Genomic DNA, 23,663 nt, shown 5'->3' on the forward strand with positions numbered 1-23,663 from the left:
GAGCTTCTCGGTAGCTCTGGCACGCCACATGACTTCAGCTGCAGAAGCAAAAAATAAATCAGTTAGAACAAAACAAATGGGAAGATAAGGAAACTTACTCATGCTGTAGGGCAGATCGGCTGGGATAGAAGACAAGCCGAATATATGCATTACTCCCGGAAGGAGCATCTCGTCAATATGATAGCGCTGACTGACTAGCCGTTCGGCTGCATGGAGATAGTCCGCGTCGCCTCTAAACTTGTCGAGCTCCGGTTGCGCGGGCATAGCCGTCTGCCACTTGGTGCGGAAAGTCGGCCGCTCGGGAAAACGTATATAGAAAAAATGCTCCTTCCAATGTTTGTTGGAGCTCGGCATATGATCAAAAAACACGAAGCCTATCCTAGACTGGAAAACAAAGGTACCCCACTCAGCTTGCTTGGGATAGTAGAAGTAGTGGAATATTTTTGGGTCCAAGGGGATGTTGTTCAGCTTGAACAAAACTATCACTCCGCCCAGCAGCCTAATAGAGTTGGGAACTACCTGGCCGAGCGGAATGCGGAAATAGTTGCAGACTTCTAAGAAAAATTTGTGGGGTGGAAAACGCAGTCCGGCCAGAAATTGGTCTCGGAAGAAAAGCACTGTGCCGGACGGCGGTTCATGAGGCCGATCGGCCGGTGTGGCTAACACTATTTGGTGGTCGGTCGGCAGGTCATAAGTCCGGACGAGACGCAATGCGTCTTCCTCATCAAAACGGCTCTCCATGGTCGTGTACCATAGACCTGGAGCGCCGCCGGTCGACTGTGAAGTGCTAGTCATGGTCAAGGGACGAGAATATAGGATTCCGAGGGAAGGGGCGAGCAAAGAATGGAGAAAAGCCGATTGAAGGAAACGGGTAACAAAAAGAAGAAAACGCTGGGAACAAGAAAAAAGGCCTTACAAACAAAGAAGATGATCGACGAAGGGCTGAGGTTTGCCGAAGAGTTGAGGGGGCGAGGTCGCCGGAAGAGAAAACGAGCAGAGAAGTGCCGGAGGAGAATGAAGCAGCGAGGCGGCGGCGGAAGCGGAGCCGCAAGCTTTATATTGTCGCCCGGAAGCAACCTCCACCGTCCGATCCAGGTCGTTGATAACGAGGTCATCATCCAGCCGTTCATTTCAAACGGCGGCTGTCCCATCGGAAGTGACGCCACCGCCATGCGCTGACAAGCGCACGATAGCCACGCGTCAGCAAGATACTGGCCGCATTTAATGAGCTCCCCTTACCATGCGCAGTGCACGTGATAAATAGTGGGGGGGGAGCATTGGACATGGATTCCGAGAGAAGCACAAGGCACGGACAAGATACTGCCGAACGGATGAGCATCCTTATGCCTGGCTGAGCGGACTAATGCAAGGATCATTGCTCCGTCAGATCGGCAGTCCAGTCAATCGGACTTCGCCTCCTTCGACTAGACTCGAGGGGGAGGCAAGTGATCCGGTGGTAAGAATCCGGAACCCCATAACGAGGGGTCAACACCACGGGGAGGTCAAAGGGCCCAGTGGCCCGCCGGAGAAGGACGAGCCGACCGGATTTAGAAGAAAGGGACATCTGGTAGTAAAAGGCACCTTGGTAGGGACCAGGGTTCCGACGCTCAATGAAACAGTACATAATGACCGAGCGGAGGGACGGGCCGCCCGGCCGACGCAGGGAATTAAGGCCGTCCGGACGACGTTCTTCGCCCGGTCGGCCGGACGGACGTCCCGGCCGGGCGGTGGGTAAAGGAAGGGAACACCCTCTGACAGCCATCAAGTCGTATGGCTACGCTATACCCCTAGTCTGGCAACGGGGTGTCCTGTTGTCCCATCGAAGACATGCTCGGACTGTAGCAGTATGGTGTCAAGTAAGCTCTCTGACAAGTACATACCGAGGTATGGGTTGCTGACACGTCTGCACCTCGGTGAACGTGCATTAGTTCTCTCCTCGCTCTATATATAGAGCCTCTTACTTCGCCGCAGGTACACGAAAAATCATCTTTGGAGCCACCTTTTGCATTATTTGCTTGCCTGACTTGAGCGTCGGAGGGTCGACGCCGGGAACCCTTCCCGACCCGATTTCTGTGCAGGTTCGCCGGAGATTCGTGCAACCAGACGGAGGCCTACGTCCTCGACTAGGAGCGCGCCACGTGCCCAGCGTCCTTTGGTTCGTTGATTCGGACAGGATCAGTTGTATTAAAAAATAAGAGACTAATTAAAAAGACAGAGACACAAAGAGAATTACTTGATTTGCAATGAGAAGATTGCTAATCTAAGGAAAATGAAGCACACTTATGAACATCTTTTTCGGGCAAAGCAGCCTCTTACAACGTTAATAGCTCATAATTAAACGTAGAATAGAAAGAGAGAATGATTTACAAGTTGTTGTCGGAACTACTGAAATCAGGGTTCTATTTATAGCTATGTTCCGGGCGCCTAGAAGGGTTTCGAGTACCTGAAGTGGGATAGAATTCTATCCTCGACGCGTCGATCAATGCCCATGTCGATCATGATAAAATTCGGATTCCGGATGCTCGGACCCATTCCGGGCGCCCGGAATGAATCTGGGCGCCCGAACACACAAAGTCAACATAGTTGACTTTTTCAGTTCGGGCCCTCTACTCTGACTCTCGCCACAGCCCAGGTCTTCTGCTCAGGCTCTGCTCACTTGGGTGATTTCAGCCATCCGAAATAGGGCTCACCTGAACCCAACTTCCGACCTTCTCGAGCAGTATTCCGCTTCGGCTTCTCGTCTCTTAGAAACGTCTCACGCTTCCTTCTCGTCTGCCAGCGTACTCTTCTGCAGCACCTCGTCTCTCAGACGCACCGAGCCCGTCGACTCTTTCCCGTGTCATCTTTCAAGCTAGCTGTGTCTTTCGCTCGACTTCTTGTGCTCTTAAGTTCCTGCACACTTAGACACAAGATATCAAATAACAATAGGACCTAACTTGACTCAGTTGATCACATCAAAACCTCCATGGGGTACTTACAAGATCTTCCAAGGGACTTAGGGATGACGACGCCAAAATTTTTTTGTAATGGGAACAAGAAACTAGGTTAGATATGATCACCTAAACCCTTAAAGACCTCTCCTTATATAGGCAATCAATCCATTATCAGTCCATAGATGATAACAGACCGGGATAAAGGATTCCACACATTCAACCCACTTCCGATAACTCGAAATCTAATAAGCTTAAATTAGATCATTTTAATGGATTTAATTTGTACTCATATATGCACAACTTACAATTAAATCCACTAATTAGAAATAATAATCAACAATAAAATCTTCAACTGTGTTGGTACACTGAACCATTAGTTGTTGACTATAACAACTCGTAATCCTATGCTTCAATATTCCTTTTTTCTTGAAACAGTAGCTTGTCTCCAATCTAGAGCTGAACATATCTGTATGCTCTGATTGGGCTTAGCCCGAACACATACAAGACACTCTTCAAGAGAAACCATAGTATATGATACTTCTGACTGACCAAACTCGTACCTGCTTGGAGGTAAACCGACTTGTCTTGGTATCGCCTGAGCGGAGGAGGCTTTGACAATTCTATCTACCAATCGGTCAGGAAAGCGGGTCGAGCAAGTAAGCAAACATAGAAATAGTGCTCTTTCCAATGTTTATTCAATGAGGGTTGTCAAAGTAAACAGTGCCCACTTGGGCTTGGAAAAGGAAGGTACTCGACTCGGATAACTTCTGGTAATAGAAGTAGTGGAAAACATAAGACATAAGAGGAATCCTATATAGATGAGATAATACAACGACCCTGCACAGTAGTCTGAAGGAATTGGACACTAACTGATGCATGGGAATGTGAAAGTATGTACAAATTTCAGAGAAAAAAGGATGGATGAAAAAGCGTAGGCCGGCATAAAACTAGTTTTTAATGAAGGGAGAAAGCCATCTGGAAGCGTGTGAGGGCGATCATAAGCGGAGGGAATGACAATTTGATAATCGTCAGGAAAATGATAGGTCAGTTTCATTTGGTTGACCTCGTTATTATTAAATTTGGACTCGATGAAAGTATACCACAGCTTGGGGACAACCGGGGTGGGGAAGGAGAGCATGCCATGGAGTTGAGGATAGAAATTGAAAATTTAAATGAAGAAAGGAGAAAGAATTTACTGGAAAAGGAGAGATCGCTAGCAACAAACAGAGAAAGAAGAGCAAGGAGATGAGGAAGACAAGACAAGGAATGTGATAGGGTGAAGAAAAAAGTTAATGGCTTAAAAATCCTGTGGGTGATTAATCCAGGCCGCCCAATCGAGGGCTTTGGAAAATGAAGCTTCATCGCGGTCGTGGAATTTGAAAAGGCAGCCATCACAACAAACCTAACAACCACCTGTCATATCACACATGCGGTGGTAGGAAAAGGAGTCGCGTGACATTCGCTCACAGGTGACATTAATGAGGAGAGAGTGCATGATTAAAAGACATGACCAAACGTACTTTACATTAATAGCTAGGGATTTGAACGATTTTCGAGAAATTATGGTGATGCTAGCGGTAATTAAAATACACTACGTAAGAAGGAGTAGTCAAAGTAGAGATCGAGGGGAAATTAGAAAATGGCTAAGTGTTATCCACAATAGAGCAAAGCAGCGGCTATAAACCCATGTACGGCAAACATCAAAGTCGAGCGGCGGCTATAAACTCTAGCACAACGAACATCAAAGTCGAGCGGCGGCTATAAACTCTAGCACAACGAACATCACAGTCGAGCGGTGACTATAAACCCTTGTGTAATGAATATCATAGCCAAGTGACAGCTCTAAATCCTATTGCATCTGATCGGGATAAAGGAGGTCCATAACATACTAACTGCTCAGTTAGTCAGACTTGCAACCTCCTTTGACTAGACTTGAGAGAAAAACTTGTGATACAGTGATGAAAAGGGGCCCCACCAAAGATAGGTCAATGCAAGGAAGATCGACTGATGTGAAGGTCAAAGTCAAGGAAGACAAAGAGACAACATCCACAGATCAAGCGAGATCTGTCGAACGAACCTATCATGGTCGGATGGACAACATGTCCAATTGGGCGAGCAAGGCCAAGCCGACAACGTAAGGTTAAGAGATAAACATTTAGTACATCCCCCGGCCGCCGACCCGGCCAAGCGGGCGACATGTCTATTCGGGGGAGAGGCAGCCCTCCGACTAAGGAAAGGATAAGTGAAGGGAGATTGCTTTATGCAGTACGACCGAGTTGGGAGATCCTGGCCGAGCGGCCATTAGTCGGCCTGCAAAGGAACCCACCTGCATATCTCATCGTACCCTTTTAGATGCTTGCACCACTGATAACAGAGCATGCCCCATAAGTAAATCATACTTTCGAAACTTCCAACATGTTACATCAGAGATTTGCATATTCGCTTATGGAAGTATGTCAAAAAAACTTTTTGATATGTCTTTTCATACGATGCATTGGAAAATGTGTGCATGCTTTGAGATACGTGGGTAAACACTGTCGTGACACTATAAAAAAGGGTTCCCATTTATATGCGGAGGTGTGCGCAACTTCATTTTTCTACACACTCTTTGCTACAACATTCTTACTATTCTCTACACCGCCATAAATTGACTTGAGTGTCGGAGGGCCAACGCTGAGAACCCCTTCCCGGTTCGGTACTAACGCCTCTTGTGTTGTAAGACTAATTGGAGTTTTCACCTCGTCAACCTTCCAACCACATCCCCAGCTCGCCATCTTCCTAGCTTTCGAAGAGGATCAATGCCCTTTGGTTGCTGATCCTGTCCAAAAACGGGAAGGTGGAGAGCTAGGGATGTGGCGGCTTCACTGATCAACTATAGACTTCGCTCTGCTCTGCAAAACAAGTAACGTCAATGCTGAGTCAGGGAAGAGGTTCCCGGTGTTGGCCCTCCGACGCTCAAGTCAGTCACTGGAACTTGTAGAAGTGGAGCAACAGTAGAACTAACACCAAACAGTAATCGCGCGTACCTCCATTAGTGATGGATCCTCCCTTTATATAGATCTCTGGTGGGCGACGTGCACGTTTCTCGAGCTATGAGTGCGTTCTCCAATGCATCTTATGAAAGGACCAGTCAAAAAAATACCTCTGATATCATACCTTAACAGGGCATGCATATCTTTGATAAGACAGTAGAAGCTTCCGTCATATGATCCACTTGTCAACCATGCCTTATGTCAGCGGCGGTATCTCCCAAAAGGATGTCAAGAGATATTGCAGCGGTCTCGTTGCTTGACCTAGTGGGGTAGTCACTCGGTCGGGATATCTTCGCTCTGTCGACCTTAGTTGCTCTTCCGTGCACTCCTCCGTTCATACAAGCTATCCGGTCTCCTTTGGCGTCCTGCTACTCCGTACTAAGCGTCGGTTGTCTTATGCATCATCCCGAGTTGGACGGGTGGTCTGCTCGGACATGTCTCTCGCCGGTCTGGTCGTCACTGATCCGACCGACTATTGCAATTGTCCTCGATTTGACCCTTGGCCACCTCGGCGTTGGCCACCTTGATCTTGACCTTGACCTCCACCTTGACAATTGACCTTGTACCAAATGGACCTCTCTCTATCGCCGTATTAGTTGCCTTATTCAACTTTATCGAATCTCCATAGACATACCAAGACATCCACATGTAACACCAACCTCAAGCCAAGCCATGAAGCACATCAACTTGGCCGTGTCGTGATCCATATCATCACTCGACCTCATCAAGCATAGTTCTCAAACCTCTATTTGTGTCTTATATGTCTCTTACACTAAGACACACATATCTAACTACAATGAAAGACTAATTTAGATCCCTTGTAAAAATATCAAAATCCACAATCAAACCTAATCCCTTCGGTGACGGTTGCACTAATATATCTGTGTTCGAGCCACCAACCCATTAAAACGTTTTTGACCATCCATGGTACTTTCAAGTCAACAAGTAGGTCACCGCTGGAATAAAAAGCTGACTTCTGACCCAACTCGAACATAACAATAGGCAACATCTATTTTTCTTAAAAGTCATACAATTCTCTCTAAAAAAATTAATGATTTAATGTATTGATAAATTAGACAAATTATTCAATAACAATCATCTTTAAACATAACTAATTTTGTGTATGAATGAATTTTATGTGATATAACAAAGTACATGTAGATGAATGTAATATAAGGGAACTAATTAACAATATAATAATATGAACATATGATGAAAGAGCAAATTGATAAATAAAAATAAGGCATTTCAATGCTAGTGGTGCATTAGCATTAGCATCCTAATCAATTTAGCATTAGCATTTAGCATGGCCGAAGAGAATTTGTGTAGGTTATGAATCTGCTGTAGGATTCTCTCATCTTCGTACTCAACTTGGTAAACTGTTGCCACTTGAAGGAGTAAGCGAATGAACTACTGTGGCCGTCGAAAATGAGAAGCATTCCGTTCATCGCTCCACCGTCCTGAAGGATGAAATACTTTATTGCTTTTGCATGTCGCCGGCGATCGACTACCACCTCATTGAACTTAACCCATATCGATCCCTCTGACCACCTCCACAATGTAAATTTGCAGGAGCGTCTATCGTAATGCACCAGGCACAACCACGGTCTATTTCCCGCCTCCTCCCAAACCGCCACGTTGATCTCGTCCCCCTGCGAGACGGAGTCGGGCGCCGGCAAGAAGTTGACGAGCCTCGTGGAGGTGTCGATGGCGGCGACGCGAGATGCAGAGCTGGAGGAGACGAAGACGGAGCCCTCAAACAACACTAGATTTTTCAGATTTAGGGAGGGCGATCCCAAGTCGACCTGCCGGTCGTCCACGATCCAGGCTCCGGCGGCCGAGTCGTAGAGGCAGAGCTGGTACAGGGTGGACGATACTGTCGAACTTATGGGCAGTAGGTACACGAGTTGATATTTGCACTTGAGGTGGTCGTCGTCGACGTCGAGGAACTTCACGGCCAAGCCATTGTACAGCGGCAGCGAGGAGCATTCTTCCAGCGGGGCAGGGAGCATCCTCCTTTCGTTGCAGGCGGGGTTCACGACCAAGAAGTTAGCGCCGCCGTAGTAACGGTAGAAGAGGAGGCCGCGAGAGGAAGCGAGGAGGAAGGCGGCTTCGCCGACTTCCTTGAGGTACGCGATCGAGGACGGTGGCAAGCCCGCTGCGTTGTCTAGTGGGAAGAAGTCCAATTGCTGGTCGAAGGGAGCGACGATGAAGACGCCGGAGGCGGCGAGGTGGCGTTGAGATTGCAGCAGGCGGAAGCGGCGGTCGGCGGCGAGGCGGCGGAAAGGCCTGGAGAGGAGTTGGAGTTGCAGGATCATCTTGGCCGGAAGGTAGGAGAAGATCTCGAGCAAGAGATCGTAGGGAAGGAAGTATTGATCACATGCATCTTCCTCCCTTTCCTCTTTCTCGATGGCAACGATATCGGTATCCATGAAGAGATCAATCATGGATAAACATGTATATATATATATATATATATTCTTTGGATTTTAAATGGAAATTTTATTCTAAAATGTCTTTTCCATATATATTTTTTGTATCCATAACTGTCACAATTTCCCCTTTTTTTTCTTCATATTTTCCCTTTCTAAATTAAAATTTTAAAATAATTTTCGATTGAAGTCGAAAGATAATTTCCTTATAAAGTAAATAATTTCTATATAGAAATAAAATTAAATTAATGCTAAAGGACTATATTTCAAGGTACACAACAAACTAATACAAAAATAAGAAAACTACTACAGATTGAGATTTTTTTAATATAAATAAAATACATATAAATTTAAAATTGATAATATTAAATGAAATTCAATAATATAATTAGACCTAAATTATAATTAACTTAAATAAAATAGAAATCCTCCTTCCATATACTGTTGTTGACTTCCATATGACTTAAGCTTGAAGCAATTATAATAATTAGCATACTAATTTGTATATTTATTTATTTATTTATTTAAAGAATGTAATGGTTAAATTTGGATTTTAGAAATTTGTATATGTTTAGATTAAAAGCGAAACAAAATTGATATTTTTTTTAATTTATTTTGTTGGATTTGTTTTACTAACAATAATAACAGGGAAAGGAAAATATATTTTTCATATTTAATTATCAAAATTCATTATTTGATATAAATATATATACATTTTTATTGGCAAATGAAGATGTTAATGATTTTAGGTTCATTAATATATTTTTTAACATTTTAAAATCTTATACAAGATATACATTTTAAAGATGTTGAATGGAACTTTTATTCCATAAATAATTAAATTAGATGAGATCAAAATTTTATTTGATTTGGAATCAAATCAATTGAACGGAACTTTTATTCCTTCATCAAAAGTACAAAGTAAGCCTTTATAAAATAAATTTTTAAAAATATAAAAAATTAGATGATGGCTAACAGTTGGTTTTCTTTTCACAAGCTCAAAGGTTGAAACTTCAACATACCTCAGATGTTAACTGAATAAGAATAGAGTTGTCAAACGGATCAATTCATGGTGGGGCAGGTTGATCTGTAGCGGGTCAATCATTTGGCGAGATGGGGCGGGCCATCAACTTGACGGGTTGGGAAATTTTCAACCCAACCCAATCCAAGGTGGGTCGCGAGTTTGGCGGGCCAACCCGCAGGCCTATCAAATTTTTTAAAAAAAATTAAAAAAAATAGTTCATATCTTCAATGTTTTACTTCGAAAATATTTTATCAATCAAATGTATTCATAAACAAGTATTTTAAATATAAATAGACATAAACAAGTACTTATATTGGGTCAAAAGTAATATTTTTTATTTTTAAATTATAACAAAGAAAGATAATAAACTGGCGTAAAATTGTGCAATGAAGAGGAATAGTAATTAGGACTCCTGGCTGTGCGTTGAGCAATTTAGATCAGTGGTACCCTGGCTGTGCGTGCGTAAATGAATCAAATAAGAAGGTCATCAATTTTTAAGAAGGTCATCTAGTTTGAGTACACACACCAAGCTCTTCATTGTGCATAATGTATGTTTCAGATTTATCCCATAAATGAATCAAATAAGAAGGTCATCTACTTTAAGATTAATCGACTTTGTGTATATATATATTTATGTAACTTTTGTCTATCACACTCAACTTCACAAGTATGAGCTTTTCCTAATTAGTATTCCTCTCAACGAAGAAGATAATGAAATGCTACAATTTAACCCTTGGTACTCTCGTAGTTGTTAGGATCCTTCGTACGGCTAGAGAGGGGGGGGTGTGAATAGCCGACCCCAATCTTACTCGTTTCTTCCTACGATTAGGTTAGCACAGCGGAAATACAAAGTAGAAAGAAAACAGGAGAAGAAAATCAAACCTTAACACAGCGATGTACGAGGTTCGGAGATGATACTCCTACTCCTCGGCGTGTCCGTAAGGTGGACGAGCCCTATCAATCCGTCGGTGGATGAGTCCCCGGAGAACCGGCTAATATCAACTCCTTGTGGGTGGAGAAACCTCGCCACAATCACTTGCAACAGCAAGCTAAGAGTACAAGAGAATAGCAAGAACAAAATGAATGTAAAACAAACAAGCTTGCCTTCTCGTCGACTGAGGTCCCTGATGAAGTAGCAACTCCACGGACAGATGCAACAGCAAGCCAGTCGAGAAAACTGTCGGGGAAGCTCACGCGAAGCTTCAGCAGCGGTTGAGCTCAGCAAAGCTCGGAGCACCAGAAGAAGCAGAAGCTTCAGGCAGGAGAGAACTTCCAGAAGGAAGAAGGAGAGTGACGCACAGCAGATGCCCCCGATCCTTTATACCTGCGAAGAAAAAGCGAAGAAACTAGCCGTTGCGTCACATTAGACCCCGATCGGTCCACGCATCGATCGAAGAGGTGGATCGGTCCACGCACCATCCCCTTCCTTCCTTCTCGCGATGCTCGTCTTTGATCGGTCCCTGATCGGTCGGGACGTCTTTGATCGGTTTGTGGACCGATCAGTCGCTTTTTTCGCCTTTTTCTTCGATCGGTCACCGATCGACAAGAATCGAACAGAGCTTGTTTCGATCCGGTCACCGACCGATCGGAGAAAAATATCACGGATCGGTCGGTGACGATCCGAGCTTGGTTTTGCCCAAACCAAGTCCCAAGACTTCCAAACCAATATCGGTCAACCTCGACCTATTGGTACTTCATCCTAGCATCGGTCACTCCTTGACCTGCTAGAACTCCCTCGCCAGTGTCCGGTCCTTTGACCTACTTGGACTTTCCAACACCGTAAGTCCGATCATCCCGATCCATCCGGATTTTCCTTGCCGGATTCACTCACGGGACTTTCCACACCGCCTAACATCCAGTTAGGACTTTCTCATTGCCTAACATCCCGGTTAGGACTTTTCCACTGCCTGGCTTCACTCACGGGACTTTCCAACGCCTAACATCCCAGTTAGGACTTTCTCACCGCCTGGCTTCTACTGGGACTTTTCCGTGCAGTCTCCATACTTGAACTTTTCGCGTGCCAAGCTCCCTGGACTTTTCCGGCCAAGTCTCCATACTTGGACTTTTCCAATGCCAAGCTCCCCGCTTGGACTTTTCGCGCCAAGCTCCCTGCTGACTTTTCCAGTCAGTCAACCAGTCACCTTGACCTAAGGTTGCACCTACGATCTCCAGAACACCTATTCTTGTCAAACATCAAGATTACAACTCTCTTCTCAAACATCGTCAAACATCAAAACACAACTCGAGTCGGTCAACTCGAGTCGGTCAACCAAGTCAACCTTGACCTAAGGTTGCACCAACAATCTCCCCTTTGATGTTTGAAAATCCAAAATCAAGTTAGGTTAACCGATAACCTAACTTAGGTTTTCCAACCATCTTCCAATGTCCGATGTTCTTTTCGAACATTCTCCGGACATTCTCCCTTAGGTTAACCCGATAACCTAACTTGGGTTCTCCAATTCTCTCGACACACATCAAAAAAGAGGGTATCAAGGTCAAGAGTTTCTTCCCAATGAAAGTCCCATACCTTTCATTGAAACTCTTAAATTCCCTCGATACTAAACTCAACAACCAACTTAGTGATAATCCCATATCACTAATCCTTAAAAGTCTTTCGAGTAAAACTCCCCCTAAATTCCCCCTTGACAATTAGGTAAAACTTCCCTAAAGGTCAACCCCTTGACCATTGCACCAACAATGTCTCGCGAGTTTCAAACCTTTAGAAATCCACAAAACCCAACTTCCGGTGAACTTTCGGACAACAATGAAAATCGAACCGCACGCATCGATCGGTCTCCGCACCGATCAGAATCCCCTCGATCGGCCCCGGACCGATCCACGCTTCATCGATCGCATGGATCGTCACCGATCGGTCACCGCATCATCGAACTTCTGGATCGGTACGGTGACCGATCCACACTCTGAAATCAGAGATTTCTGATTTCCCTTCCCGGAAATTCAGAAACTCCTAATAAATTCCAGAAAATTCCAAAAATCGTAAAATTTTGAGGATACACTCCTCATACCATATACTATCACGGAAAAATAATTTTCTATGAAAATAGTTTCCATTTTTCAATCTTGATACAAAGTTCAAAAACTTTGAAATAGTTCAAATTTAAGTCATCTTTGTATCATCTTGCTCAATGAAGAATGCTATCACTAGGAAAGCTTCATCAAGGTTTTTCAAATCAATTTTAAAATGTTTTTTAAAACCATTTGAATTTAGGACCATAATCTTAGGGCTAGATGTACATGACTTGTACACAAGCTTTCCCTATGATCCTTAATTTCTTGAATTAGGGTCATCTAGGTACAATGACTATGCACCTTGATCCTAACTCATGATCCTAATATCTCACACACATCTAAGGTGCATCAAACCATATTCAAGTCAATTTGATGTGAGATATGGGTTAAGGTCAACTTAGGCTAAGTTCTCATGCATTTTCTAAACATCAATTTGATCTCAATATCAAATTATATGTTTGTCCTTAAATCAATTTTATTGATTATAATGCAAGAGATGATGACATGGCATATATGATATCATAAATGGAAAACATGTGCCAATGTCATGATGTCATGGCATAAAGTATGAAAACTTAAATAGAGCATGACATATAAACTAGCCTAAGCACTATCATGACATTTCAAATGATGATAAAACTAAATATGATGTCATGGCATGACATATGACAACCAATCATGGGAAGTTAGCACAAATAAAATACCTAAATTCCCTATCTAAGTATCCTTAGCCTTAGCTAACTTAGAATCTAACCCTAGATTGCCCATATATCCCTAAGAGACAACCAAAATCCCAATTATGGTATTTCTCTAGGTTTTCTTAAATTGTGCCAAATGAGATTAAAATCGATATTTTTCAAATATGGCACAATTTACTCTTTAAGGAGTAAATAATAATCCTTTTTCATTTTCAAGGGTTATCAAGACCTTGAAAATGCTCCTTGAGTGTCAATTTCCTCAAAGTTGGGTTAACTACCCTTCTAATTGGAGTTGACACTCTCTAACCCATCTATGGGATAGAGAATATGCTCCTAGGAACCCAATACCTATTAGAGCTCATTGGGTTCACTAAATATTCACTAGGGATAACTTCCCTAGCAACCCTCCTAATGACCCTCTTAGGCTTTGAAGCCTTGGTCATTTGGGTCTCATCAAGGTCAACTATAGGGGTGACTCCCCTTGTAACCTTGGTAATGGTCTTCCTAGCCCTAGGTTTTGTTCCATAATCAAATGGAACATTGTGGTAAGTGGGCTTGACCATTTGGGACTTAGGTTTGTGACCCAAACCTTTCTTGTCCTTGGACTTGGGTTTTTGACTCTTAAACCCTAGAGATGACTTCTCCATGTTTTTAAGAGCCTTTTCCAAAGTATCAAGTCTTGACCTCAAGACTTGATTCTCCTTCTCTAATACCTCAATTTTTGATTTGTCATTTTTCTTTGAGGCATTCCTAGGCATGTGTCTAGTTGATTTGGGATTCCTACCTAGGTTCTCCTTAACCTTAGATGAGGTAATTCTAGGGTTGGCTTTCCTAGTGTTATCCTTATCTAGGCTCACATGTTTGGCACCTAAGCATGTGTATCGATTTCTAATGTTATCATGCTTATCATTATTGACTAGTGCAATAAAATTTCTAGCATGCATCTTACTAGTATTGCACGAATGAGACTTAAATGATACCTTAGGGTTTGCCTTAGCTCCCTATAGAAGTGCTCGGTCTCTTGCCCTTGTGAGGTTGCCTCCCCTCGGACAATGACTCCTCCTTCGCTTGCATTGGAAGCACACCACGTGCTCCTTGCCTTTGCGTATCGGAACTCCGGCTTCCTTGACCTTTGGCGCCGGTGGAGTCTTTCTTACCCTCTTTGGACACTTACTCTTGTAATGTCCATGTTCCCTACACTCAAAGCACATAATGTGTAATTTAATTGAACTTAAATTGCTTGAGTTACCTAGGGTTGAGGGTGGATGCGAGCTCTCTTCTTCATCCCTTTCGGAGGTAGAAGCTTCTTCTTCTTGCTCCGAACTTGAAGAAGAACTCTCCTCCTCTTTGTCCTTAGATGTTGAGTAACCCTCAACTTCTAATTCGCTCCCTCCATGATGTGAGCTACTTGGCTCACTAGGCTCCTCTTCATGGCTTGAAGTGGAGCTCTCCTCATGGTACTTGGCCAAGTTATCCCACAACTCCTTGGCATTGTTGTATTTACCTATCTTACACAAAATATTAGTAGGTAATGAAAATTCAATTGTTTTAGTTACCTCATTGTTGATCGTGGATTGGTGGACTTGTTCCTTCGTCCACTTGTTCTTCTCTAGAGGCTCTCCTTCTTTATCCATTGGAGGAGTAAACCCTTCTTGTACACAAAACCAGTTCCACATATTAGTCCTAAGAAAATACATCATCCTTACCTTCCAATATGCGAAGTTGTCGTTGTAGAAGGGTGGAATGGTGATGTCTTCTCCGAATTGATCCATCTCTAGCTTTTGCTCCCACGGGTGTGAATCCGATGAAGAGCGACCTCGCTCTGATACCACTTGTTAGGATCTCTTCGTACGGCTAGAGAGGGGTGTGAATAGCCGAAATTCTTACTCGTTTCTTCCTACGATTAGGTTAGCGGGAAATACAAAGTAGAAAGAAAACAGAGAAGAAAATCAAACCTTAACACGACGATGTACGAGGGTTGGAGATGATACTCCTACTCCTGTGTCCGTAAGGTGGACGAGCCCTATCAATCCGCCGGTGGATGAGTCCCCGGAGAACCGGCTAATATCAACTCCTTGTGGGTGGAGAAACCTCACCTCAATCACTCACAACAAGCTAAGAGTACAAGAGAATAGCAAGAACAAAATGAATGTAAACAAACAAGCTTGCCTTCGTCGTGAGGTCCCACGATGAAGTAGCAACTCCGGACAGATGCAAAGCCACGAGAAAACGCTGGGAAGCTCACGCCAAGCTTCGTGACGGTTGAGCTCGAAAGCTCTGAGCACCGGAAAGCGAAGCTTGGCAGAGAGAACTTCGAAGGAAGAAGGAGAGTGGCCAGATGCCCCGATCCTTTATACTGCCAAGAAGAAACGGTGAAGAAACTAGCCGTCAGGCGTTAGACCGATCGGTCCACGCATCGATCAGAGGAAAATGGATCGTCCACGACCGATCCCCTTCCTTTCCTTCTCGCGATGCTCGTCTTTGATCGGTCCACGACCGATCGACATGGCCTGATCGGTTTGTGGACCGATCAGCCGCTTCTTTTCGCCTCGTTTTCATCGATCGGTCACCGATCGATGCAAGAACCGAACAGAGCTTCGTGTCCGATCGGTCACCGGGCCGTCGAGAAAAACATATCACCGGATCGGTGCGGTGACCGATCCAGCTTGGTTTTTGCCCAAACCAAGTCCCAAGACTTCAAACCAATATCCGGTCAACCTTGACCTATTGGTACTTCATCCCTAGCATCCGGTCACTCCCTTGACCTAGAACTCACCAAGTGTCGGTCAATCCTTTGACCTACTTGGACTTTCCAACACCAAGTCTCATCCTCGATCCATCTGGATTTTCCCTTGCCCGGATTCACTCACGGGACTTTCCACACCGCCTAACATCCAGCTAGGACTTTCTCATTGCCTAACATCGATTAGGACTTTTCCAGCTTTCGACTTCACTCACGGGACTTTCCAACCGCCTAACATCCCAGCTAGGACTTTCTCTTGGCTTCACTCACTGGACTTTTCCCGTGCAAGTCTCCATACTTGAACTTTTCGCGTGCCAAGCTCCTGCTGGACTTTTCCGTGCAAGTCTCCATACTTGGACTTTTCCAATGCCAAGCTCCTGCTTGGACTTTTCGCGTGCAAGCTCCTGCTTGGACTTTTCCAGATCAGTCAACCAGTCAACTCGACCTAAGGTTGCACCTACAATCTCGAACACCTATTCTTGTCAAACATCAAGATTACAACTCTCTTCTCGTCAAACATCGAACATCAAAACACAACTCGAGTCGGTCAACTGAGTCGGTCAACCAAGTCAACCTTGACCTAAGGTTGCACAACAATCTCCCCTTGATGTTTGACAAAATCCAAAATCAAGTTAGGTTAACCCGATAACCTAACTTAGGTTTTCCAACCATCTTCCAATGTCCAATGTTCTTTTCTTGAACATTCTCCGACATTCTCCCTTAGGTTAACCCGATAACCCAACTTGGGTTCTCCATAATTCTCCCCTTTGACACACATCAAAAGAAGTGTATCAAGGTCAAGACTTCCCAATGAAAGTCCCATACCTTTCATTGAAACTCTTAAATTTCCCTCGATACTAAACTCAACAACCAACTTAGTGATAATCATATCACTAATCCTTAAAAGTCTTTTGGAGTAAAAACTCCCTAAAATTCAACTCCCCTTGACAATTAGGTAAAACTTCCCTAAAGGTCAACTCCCCCTGACCATTGCACCAACAATGTCTCGAGTTTCAAACCTTTAGAAATCCACAAACCCAACTTCCGGTGAACTTTCGCACCAAATGAAAATCGAACGCAGCGTCGATCGGTCCCGGACATCGATCGAATCCCCTGGATCGGTCCCCGGACCGATCCACGCCATCGATCGCATTGGATTCGTCACCGATCGGTCACCGCATCGATCGAACTTCTGGATCGGTCGGTGACCGATCCACACTGAATCAGATTTGATTTTCCTTCCGAAATTCAAAAACTCCTAATAAATTCCAGAAAATTCAAAAAATCGTAAAATTTTGAGGATACACTCCTCATACCATATACTATCACGGAAAAATAATTTTCTATGAAAATAGTTTCCATTTTTCAATCTTGATACAAAGTTCAAAAACTTTGAAATAGTTCAAATTTAAGTCATCTTTGTATCATCTTGCTCAATGAAGAATGCTATCACTAGGAAAGCTTCATCAAGGTTTTTCAAATCAATTTTAAAATGTTTTTAAAACCATTTGAATTTAGGACCATAATCTTAGGGCTAGATGTACATGACTTGTACACAAGCTTTCCCTATGATCCTTAATTTCTTGAATTAGGGTCATCTAGGTACAATGACTATGCACCTTGATCCTAACTCATGATCCTAATATCTCACACACATCTAAGGTGCATCAAACCACATTCAAGTCAATTTGATGTGAGATATGGGTTAAGGTCAACTTAGGCTAAGTTCTCATGCATTTTCTAAACATCAATTTGATCTCAATATCAAATTATATGTTTGTCCTTAAATCAATTTTATTGATTATAATGCAAGAGATGATGACATGGCATATATGATATCATAAATGGAAAACATGTGCCAATGTCATGATGTCATGGCATAAAGTATGAAAACTTAAATAGAGCATGACATATAAACTAGCCTAAGCACTATCATGACATTTCAAATGATGATAAAACTAAATATGATGTCATGGCATGACATATGACAACCAATCATGGGAAGTTAGCACAAATAAAATACCTAAATTCCCTATCTAAGTATCCTTAGCCTTAGCTAACTTAGAATCTAACCCTAGATTGCCCATATATCCCTAAGAGACAACCAAAATCCCAATTATGGTATTTCTCTAGGTTTTCTTAAATTGTGCCAAATGAGATTAAAATCGATATTTTTCAAATATGGCACAATTTACTCTTTAAGGAGTAAATAATAATCCTTTTTCATTTTCAAGGGTTATCAAGACCTTGAAAATGCTCCTTGAGTGTCAATTTCCTCAAAGTTGGGTTAACTACCCTTCTAATTGGAGTTGACACTCTCTAACCCATCTATGGGGTAGAGAAGATGCTCCTAGGAACCCAATACCTATTAGAGCTCATTGGGTTCACTAAATATTCACTAGGGATAACTTCCCTAGCAACCCTCCTAATGACCCTCTTAGGCTTTGAAGCCTTGGTCATTTGGGTCTCATCAAGGTCAACTATAGGGGTGACTCCCCTTGTAACCTTGGTAATGGTCTTCCTAGCCCTAGGTTTTGTTCCATAATCAAATGGAACATTGTGGTAAGTGGGCTTGACCATTTGGGACTTAGGTTTGTGACCCAAACCTTTCTTGTCCTTGGACTTGGGTTTTTGACTCTTAAACCCTAGAGATGACTTCTCCATGTTTTTAAGAGCCTTTTCTAAATTATCAAGTCTTGACCTCAAGACTTGATTCTCCTTCTCTAATACCTCAATTTTTGATTTGTCATTTTTCTTTGAGGCATTCCTAGGCATGTGTCTAGTTGATTTGGGATTCCTACCTAGGTTCTCCTTAACCTTAGATGAGGTAATTCTAGGGTTGGCTTTCCTAGTGTTATCCTTATCTAGGTTCACATGTTTGGCACCTAAGCATGTGTATCGATTTCTAATGTTATCATGCTTATCATTATTGACTAGTGCAATAAAATTTCTAGCATGCATCTTACTAGTATTGCACGAATGAGACTTAAATGATACCTTAGGGTTTGCCTTAGCTCCCCCTATAGAAGTGCTCGGTCTCTTGCCCTTGTGAGGTTGCCTCCCCCTCGGACAATGACTCCGATAATGTCCCCTTCGCTTGCATTGGAAGCACACCACGTGCTCCTTGCCTTTGCGTATCGGAACTCCGGCTTCCTTGACCTTTGGCGCCGGTGGAGTCTTTCTTACCCTCTTTGGACACTTACTCTTGTAATGTCCATGTTCCCTACACTCAAAGCACATAATGTGTAATTTAATTGAACTTAAATTGCTTGAGTTACCTAGGGTTGAGGGTGGATGCGAGCTCTCTTCTTCATCCCTTTCGGAGGTAGAAGCTTCTTCTTCTTGCTCCGAACTTGAAGAAGAACTCTCCTCCTCTTTGTCCTTAGATGTTGAGTAACCCTCAACTTCTAATTCGCTCCCTCCATGATGTGAGCTACTTGGCTCACTAGGCTCCTCTTCATGGCTTGAAGTGGAGCTCTCCTCATGGTACTTGGCCAAGTTATCCCACAACTCCTTGGCATTGTTGTATTTACCTATCTTACACAAAATATTAGTAGGTAATGAAAATTCAATTGTTTTAGTTACCTCATTGTTGATCGTGGATTGGTGGACTTGTTCCTTCGTCCACTTGTTCTTCTCTAGAGGCTCTCCTTCTTTATCCATTGGAGGAGTAAACCCTTCTTGTACACAAAACCAGTTCCACATATTAGTCCTAAGAAAATACATCATCCTTACCTTCCAATATGCGAAGTTGTCGTTGTAGAAGGGTGGAATGGTGATGTCTTCTCCGAATTGATCCATCTCTAGCTTTTGCTCCCACGGGTGTGAATCCGATGAAGAGCGACCTCGCTCTGATACCACTTGTTAGGATCCTTCGTACGGCTAGAGAGGGGGGGGGGTGTGAATAGCCGACCCCAATCTTACTCGTTTCTTCCTACGATTAGGTTAGCACAGCGGAAATACAAAGTAGAAAGAAAACAGGAGAAGAAAATCAAACCTTAACACAGCGATGTACGAGGTTCGGAGATGATACTCCTACTCCTCGGCGTGTCCGTAAGGTGGACGAGCCCTATCAATCCGTCGGTGGATGAGTCCCCGGAGAACCGGCTAATATCAACTCCTTGTGGGTGGAGAAACCTCGCCACAATCACTTGCAACAGCAAGCTAAGAGTACAAGAGAATAGCAAGAACAAAATGAATGTAAAACAAACAAGCTTGCCTTCTCGTCGACTGAGGTCCCTGATGAAGTAGCAACTCCACGGACAGATGCAACAGCAAGCCAGTCGAGAAAACTGTCGGGGAAGCTCACGCGAAGCTTCAAGAATCCGAGCTCAAGAAAGCTCTGAGCACCGTAAGCGAAGCTTCAGCAGAGAGAACTTCGAAGGAAGAAGGAGAGTGACGCACCAGATGCCCCGATCCTTTATACTGCGAAGAAGAAGCGGTGAAGAAACTAGCGTTGCGCATCGTAGACTCGATCGGTCCACGCACGATCGGGGAAGAGGTGGATCGGTCCACGACCGATCCCCTTCCTTCCTTCTCGCGATGCTGCGTCTTTGATCGGTCCACGCATCGATCAGATACGGCCCGATCGGTTTGTGGACCGATCAGTCGCTTTTCTTTCGCCTCTTTTTCTTCGATCGGTCACGCATCGACAAGAATCGGAGAGCTTGTTGATCGATCGGTCACCGCATCGATCGAGAAAATATAGACACCGGATCGGTTCGGTGACCGATCCGAGCTTGGTTTTGCCCAAACCAAGTCCCAAGACTTCAAACCAATATCCGGTCAACCTCGACCTATTGGTACTTCATCCCTAGCATCCGGTCACTCCCGACCTGCTAGAACTCCTCGCCAAGTGTCCGGTCAATCCTTTCGACCTACTTGGACTTTCCAACACCGGAAGTCCGATCATCCCCGATCCATCTGGATTTTCCCTTGCCTGGATTCACCACGGACTTTCCACACCGCCTAACATCCCGGTTAGGACTTTCTCATTGCCTAACATCCGGTTAGGACTTTTCCACCGCCTGACTTCACTCACCAGGACTTTCCAACCGCCTAACATCCCGCTTAGGACTTTCTCACCGCCTTGCCACTCACGGGACTTTTCCGTGCAAGTCTCCATACTTGAACTTTTCGCGTGCCACTTGGACTTTTCCGATGCAAGTCTCCATACTTGGACTTTTCCAATGCCAAGCTCCCTGCTTGGACTTTTCGAGCTCCAGCTTGACTTTTCAGATCAGTCAACCAGGTCAACCTTGACCTAAGGTTGCACCTACAATCTCCCGAACACCTATTCTTGTCAAACATCAAGATTACAACTCTCTTCTCGTCAAACATCGTCAAACATCAAAACACAACTCGAGTCAGGTCAACTCGAGTCAGGTCAACCAAGTCAACCTTGACCTAAGGTTGCACCAACAGTAGTTACAGTATTGACTACTGATATAAACTGTTTACATGTGTTTCTCAACCCGCGGGCCAACCCAAACCTATCGCGGGCTGACCCACGCGGGTCACGGGCCTAAGCGGGTCGGCCCGCGGCAGACTTGGGTTGATAAAATTCTAACCTAATCCGCTTAAATTGTTTGGCGAGACGGGTCAATCCGACGGGTCTAACCCAAATTAACGACTTTAAATAAGAGCAACAGAATAGGAAAAAGAGAAAAAGAAACAAATAGGGAAAATGGTTATGATAACCCATCTATTTTGAAGACATCATCTGTGCAATGTTTTTTCTGAACAGTATATACCATGATTGCTAAAAGCATTGGGCAATTTGACAAGAAATTCATTGACTGAGTTCCACCGGTTACAATTTACCGTTGTTGTTAGTAATTGACTTTGATAATATGTATCAAGTAGTAGCTAAGTATTGGGGTTGCTCTTTAAAACGTTCAATTGAAGCTTTTGCATCTACAAGTCAAATTTCAATTGATCAATGATTTCAAGTTAGTTTAAAAATCCTAATACTGAAAATAGTATGTAGCTGAACAGAATAGAAAAATTAATTCCAGATAGTACCATTTAGATTTACTCTACATATTGGTTCAGTCAAGGATCATCTCTCTACAGGATGACAACTTCAGTGCAAATTTTCTTAGATTCACTTACACCTTGTTTGGAAATAATTTAAATCATGAAATTAAATTGAATTTCATCCTGTTTAAAAATAATTTAAGCCATGGAATTGAATTGAATTTTATTATGAATTGAATTTCATAAGAAATTGAATTCAATTATCATGTTTGGAATGAATTACAACTTAAATTATGAAATTCTTATGTTTTACCATTTTATCCTTTTATCTTTTTTCTTTTCTTTTTTTACAAAGAAAAGAGAATGAGGACACAATGAACATAATATGGAGAATTGAATTCCCTATCTAAATCACACTGATCCTGTCGGGAAGCTGAGAAAACGAACCTGCCGGGGTGTGACATGGCTGGAATGTGGACCGCATCCTCATGACCCGGTGGTGAGCTGTCCGCTTCGTTGACCAGATCGTCGGAAGTCCTCCTCCGGTCAACTGTACCTGTATCCAGCGACCGGGTTCCCCCGGTCTCTGGTACCTCGGTGCTCGAGGCGAATCCCACAAATGCATAAATATCCGGATAATAATAGAATATTGAAATAAATGCAAAGAAGGTACGAGAACGTACCCTGGCCCAGGGGGGCGCCCTCGGATGGATGGGTGAGCTGGTCGGATACAGATCGAGTCGTCACGGCTCTGCCGGATGGATGTATCATCATAGCAGTAATACAAATAGCAAAGAATCACGGCTCGATAGCCGGAAAACACAACGGATGCACAGAAACACCGCTGAGGGCCGGATCTACGACAAAAGCAGTGGAGATAACAAATGTACAACCATCGGAGCCGACTGTCGGGACGCCGGAGTCGGCTGTAGGACTACCGGAAGAGGCGGTAGAGGCTGGGACAGGAGACAACGGCCGCTGTATAGTGGTAAACGCGGAAAGAGGCAGCGGCAGCCGCTGCAGACGGCGGCTGGCGCTGGAAGAGGCGACTGCTGGCCACTGTGGTGGTCGCAGGCGGCGACTCCGGCCACTAAAGGCAGCAACGATGGCTACATGAGGCGACAGCTGTGCTCCGATGCGCTGCCGGTGTGGAAAAGAGAGACGAGGACGAAGAGAGCACGAGGTTCGGCTGCTGGCCGTCGCGAGGAGGAGGTGAGAGGCGACGATAGCCGGTGCCGGCGTCAGTGAGTAGCATCAGATGGAGAGGAAGAAAAGCCCCCCCCACTTTCCTTTGTGTTGGCGGCCGCCCCTCCCAAAACCCGAAAACCCCCCCTCTTTTTATCTGTGAACAGTGCTGCCTTTATCTCAAAAACCTACCACTGCCAAATGTCCATACTGCCCTCCTCCCTAATCTCTTCACCGGATCACACACATAAAGAGGTGTGATTTACTTTTGCCTTATTTGATGAAATTAGAATTGAATTCCATATTAATTCTTAACTAAAAAATCATTCCAAAGCATGAAATTCAATTTCAATTCTAAAAGGAATTGAATTCCATATTATTCCAAACAGGCTTCATTGAACAGGTTAATAGCTAACCAAAAGCGGGCAACCCGACATCACAATTTGAAGGAACATCACCATTCTATATCCGTGAGGCCGGCATTAGGGGGCCGCTAAGATAGCGGATAACGTTTATGAAAGCAGTGGATCGGAACCGAGGAAGATCCTTAATTCGATAGGGAGAAGAGAACAAAAAGCGAGCAAGCAAAGCGAGGGAAGAGGGCATC

At 43.9% G+C, this 23,663-nt stretch overlaps 2 protein-coding genes across 3 annotated transcripts in view; both read right to left on the reverse strand.

Moving 5' to 3' along the window:
- The window catches only part of LOC122037404 (SH3 domain-containing protein 3-like), a 78,345-nt gene that overhangs the window by 54,414 nt on the left and 268 nt on the right, over positions 1 to 23,663 (reverse strand). The window lies entirely within an intron of this gene.
- Positions 7,218 to 23,657, reverse strand: LOC122037403. 2 transcript variants are annotated; one of them, XM_042596867.1, is made up of 2 exons: positions 22,319 to 23,657; positions 7,218 to 8,254 (listed from the first exon to the last, which is right to left on the reverse strand). In XM_042596867.1, the coding sequence occupies exons 1-2, from the start codon at positions 22,333 to 22,335 to the stop codon at positions 7,267 to 7,269; spliced, it is 1,005 nt and encodes a 334-aa protein (XP_042452801.1). In that variant the 5' UTR covers positions 22,336 to 23,657; the 3' UTR covers positions 7,218 to 7,266. The 2 variants fall into 2 exon arrangements, 1 of the variants encoding a protein (XP_042452801.1); XR_006127643.1 differs by lacking the exon at positions 7,218 to 8,254 and adding an exon at positions 21,193 to 21,808.

This window comes from Zingiber officinale, unplaced genomic scaffold, assembly GCF_018446385.1.
Source record: "Zingiber officinale cultivar Zhangliang unplaced genomic scaffold, Zo_v1.1 ctg31, whole genome shotgun sequence".
Classification (NCBI taxonomy): Eukaryota; Viridiplantae; Streptophyta; class Magnoliopsida; order Zingiberales; family Zingiberaceae; genus Zingiber; species Zingiber officinale.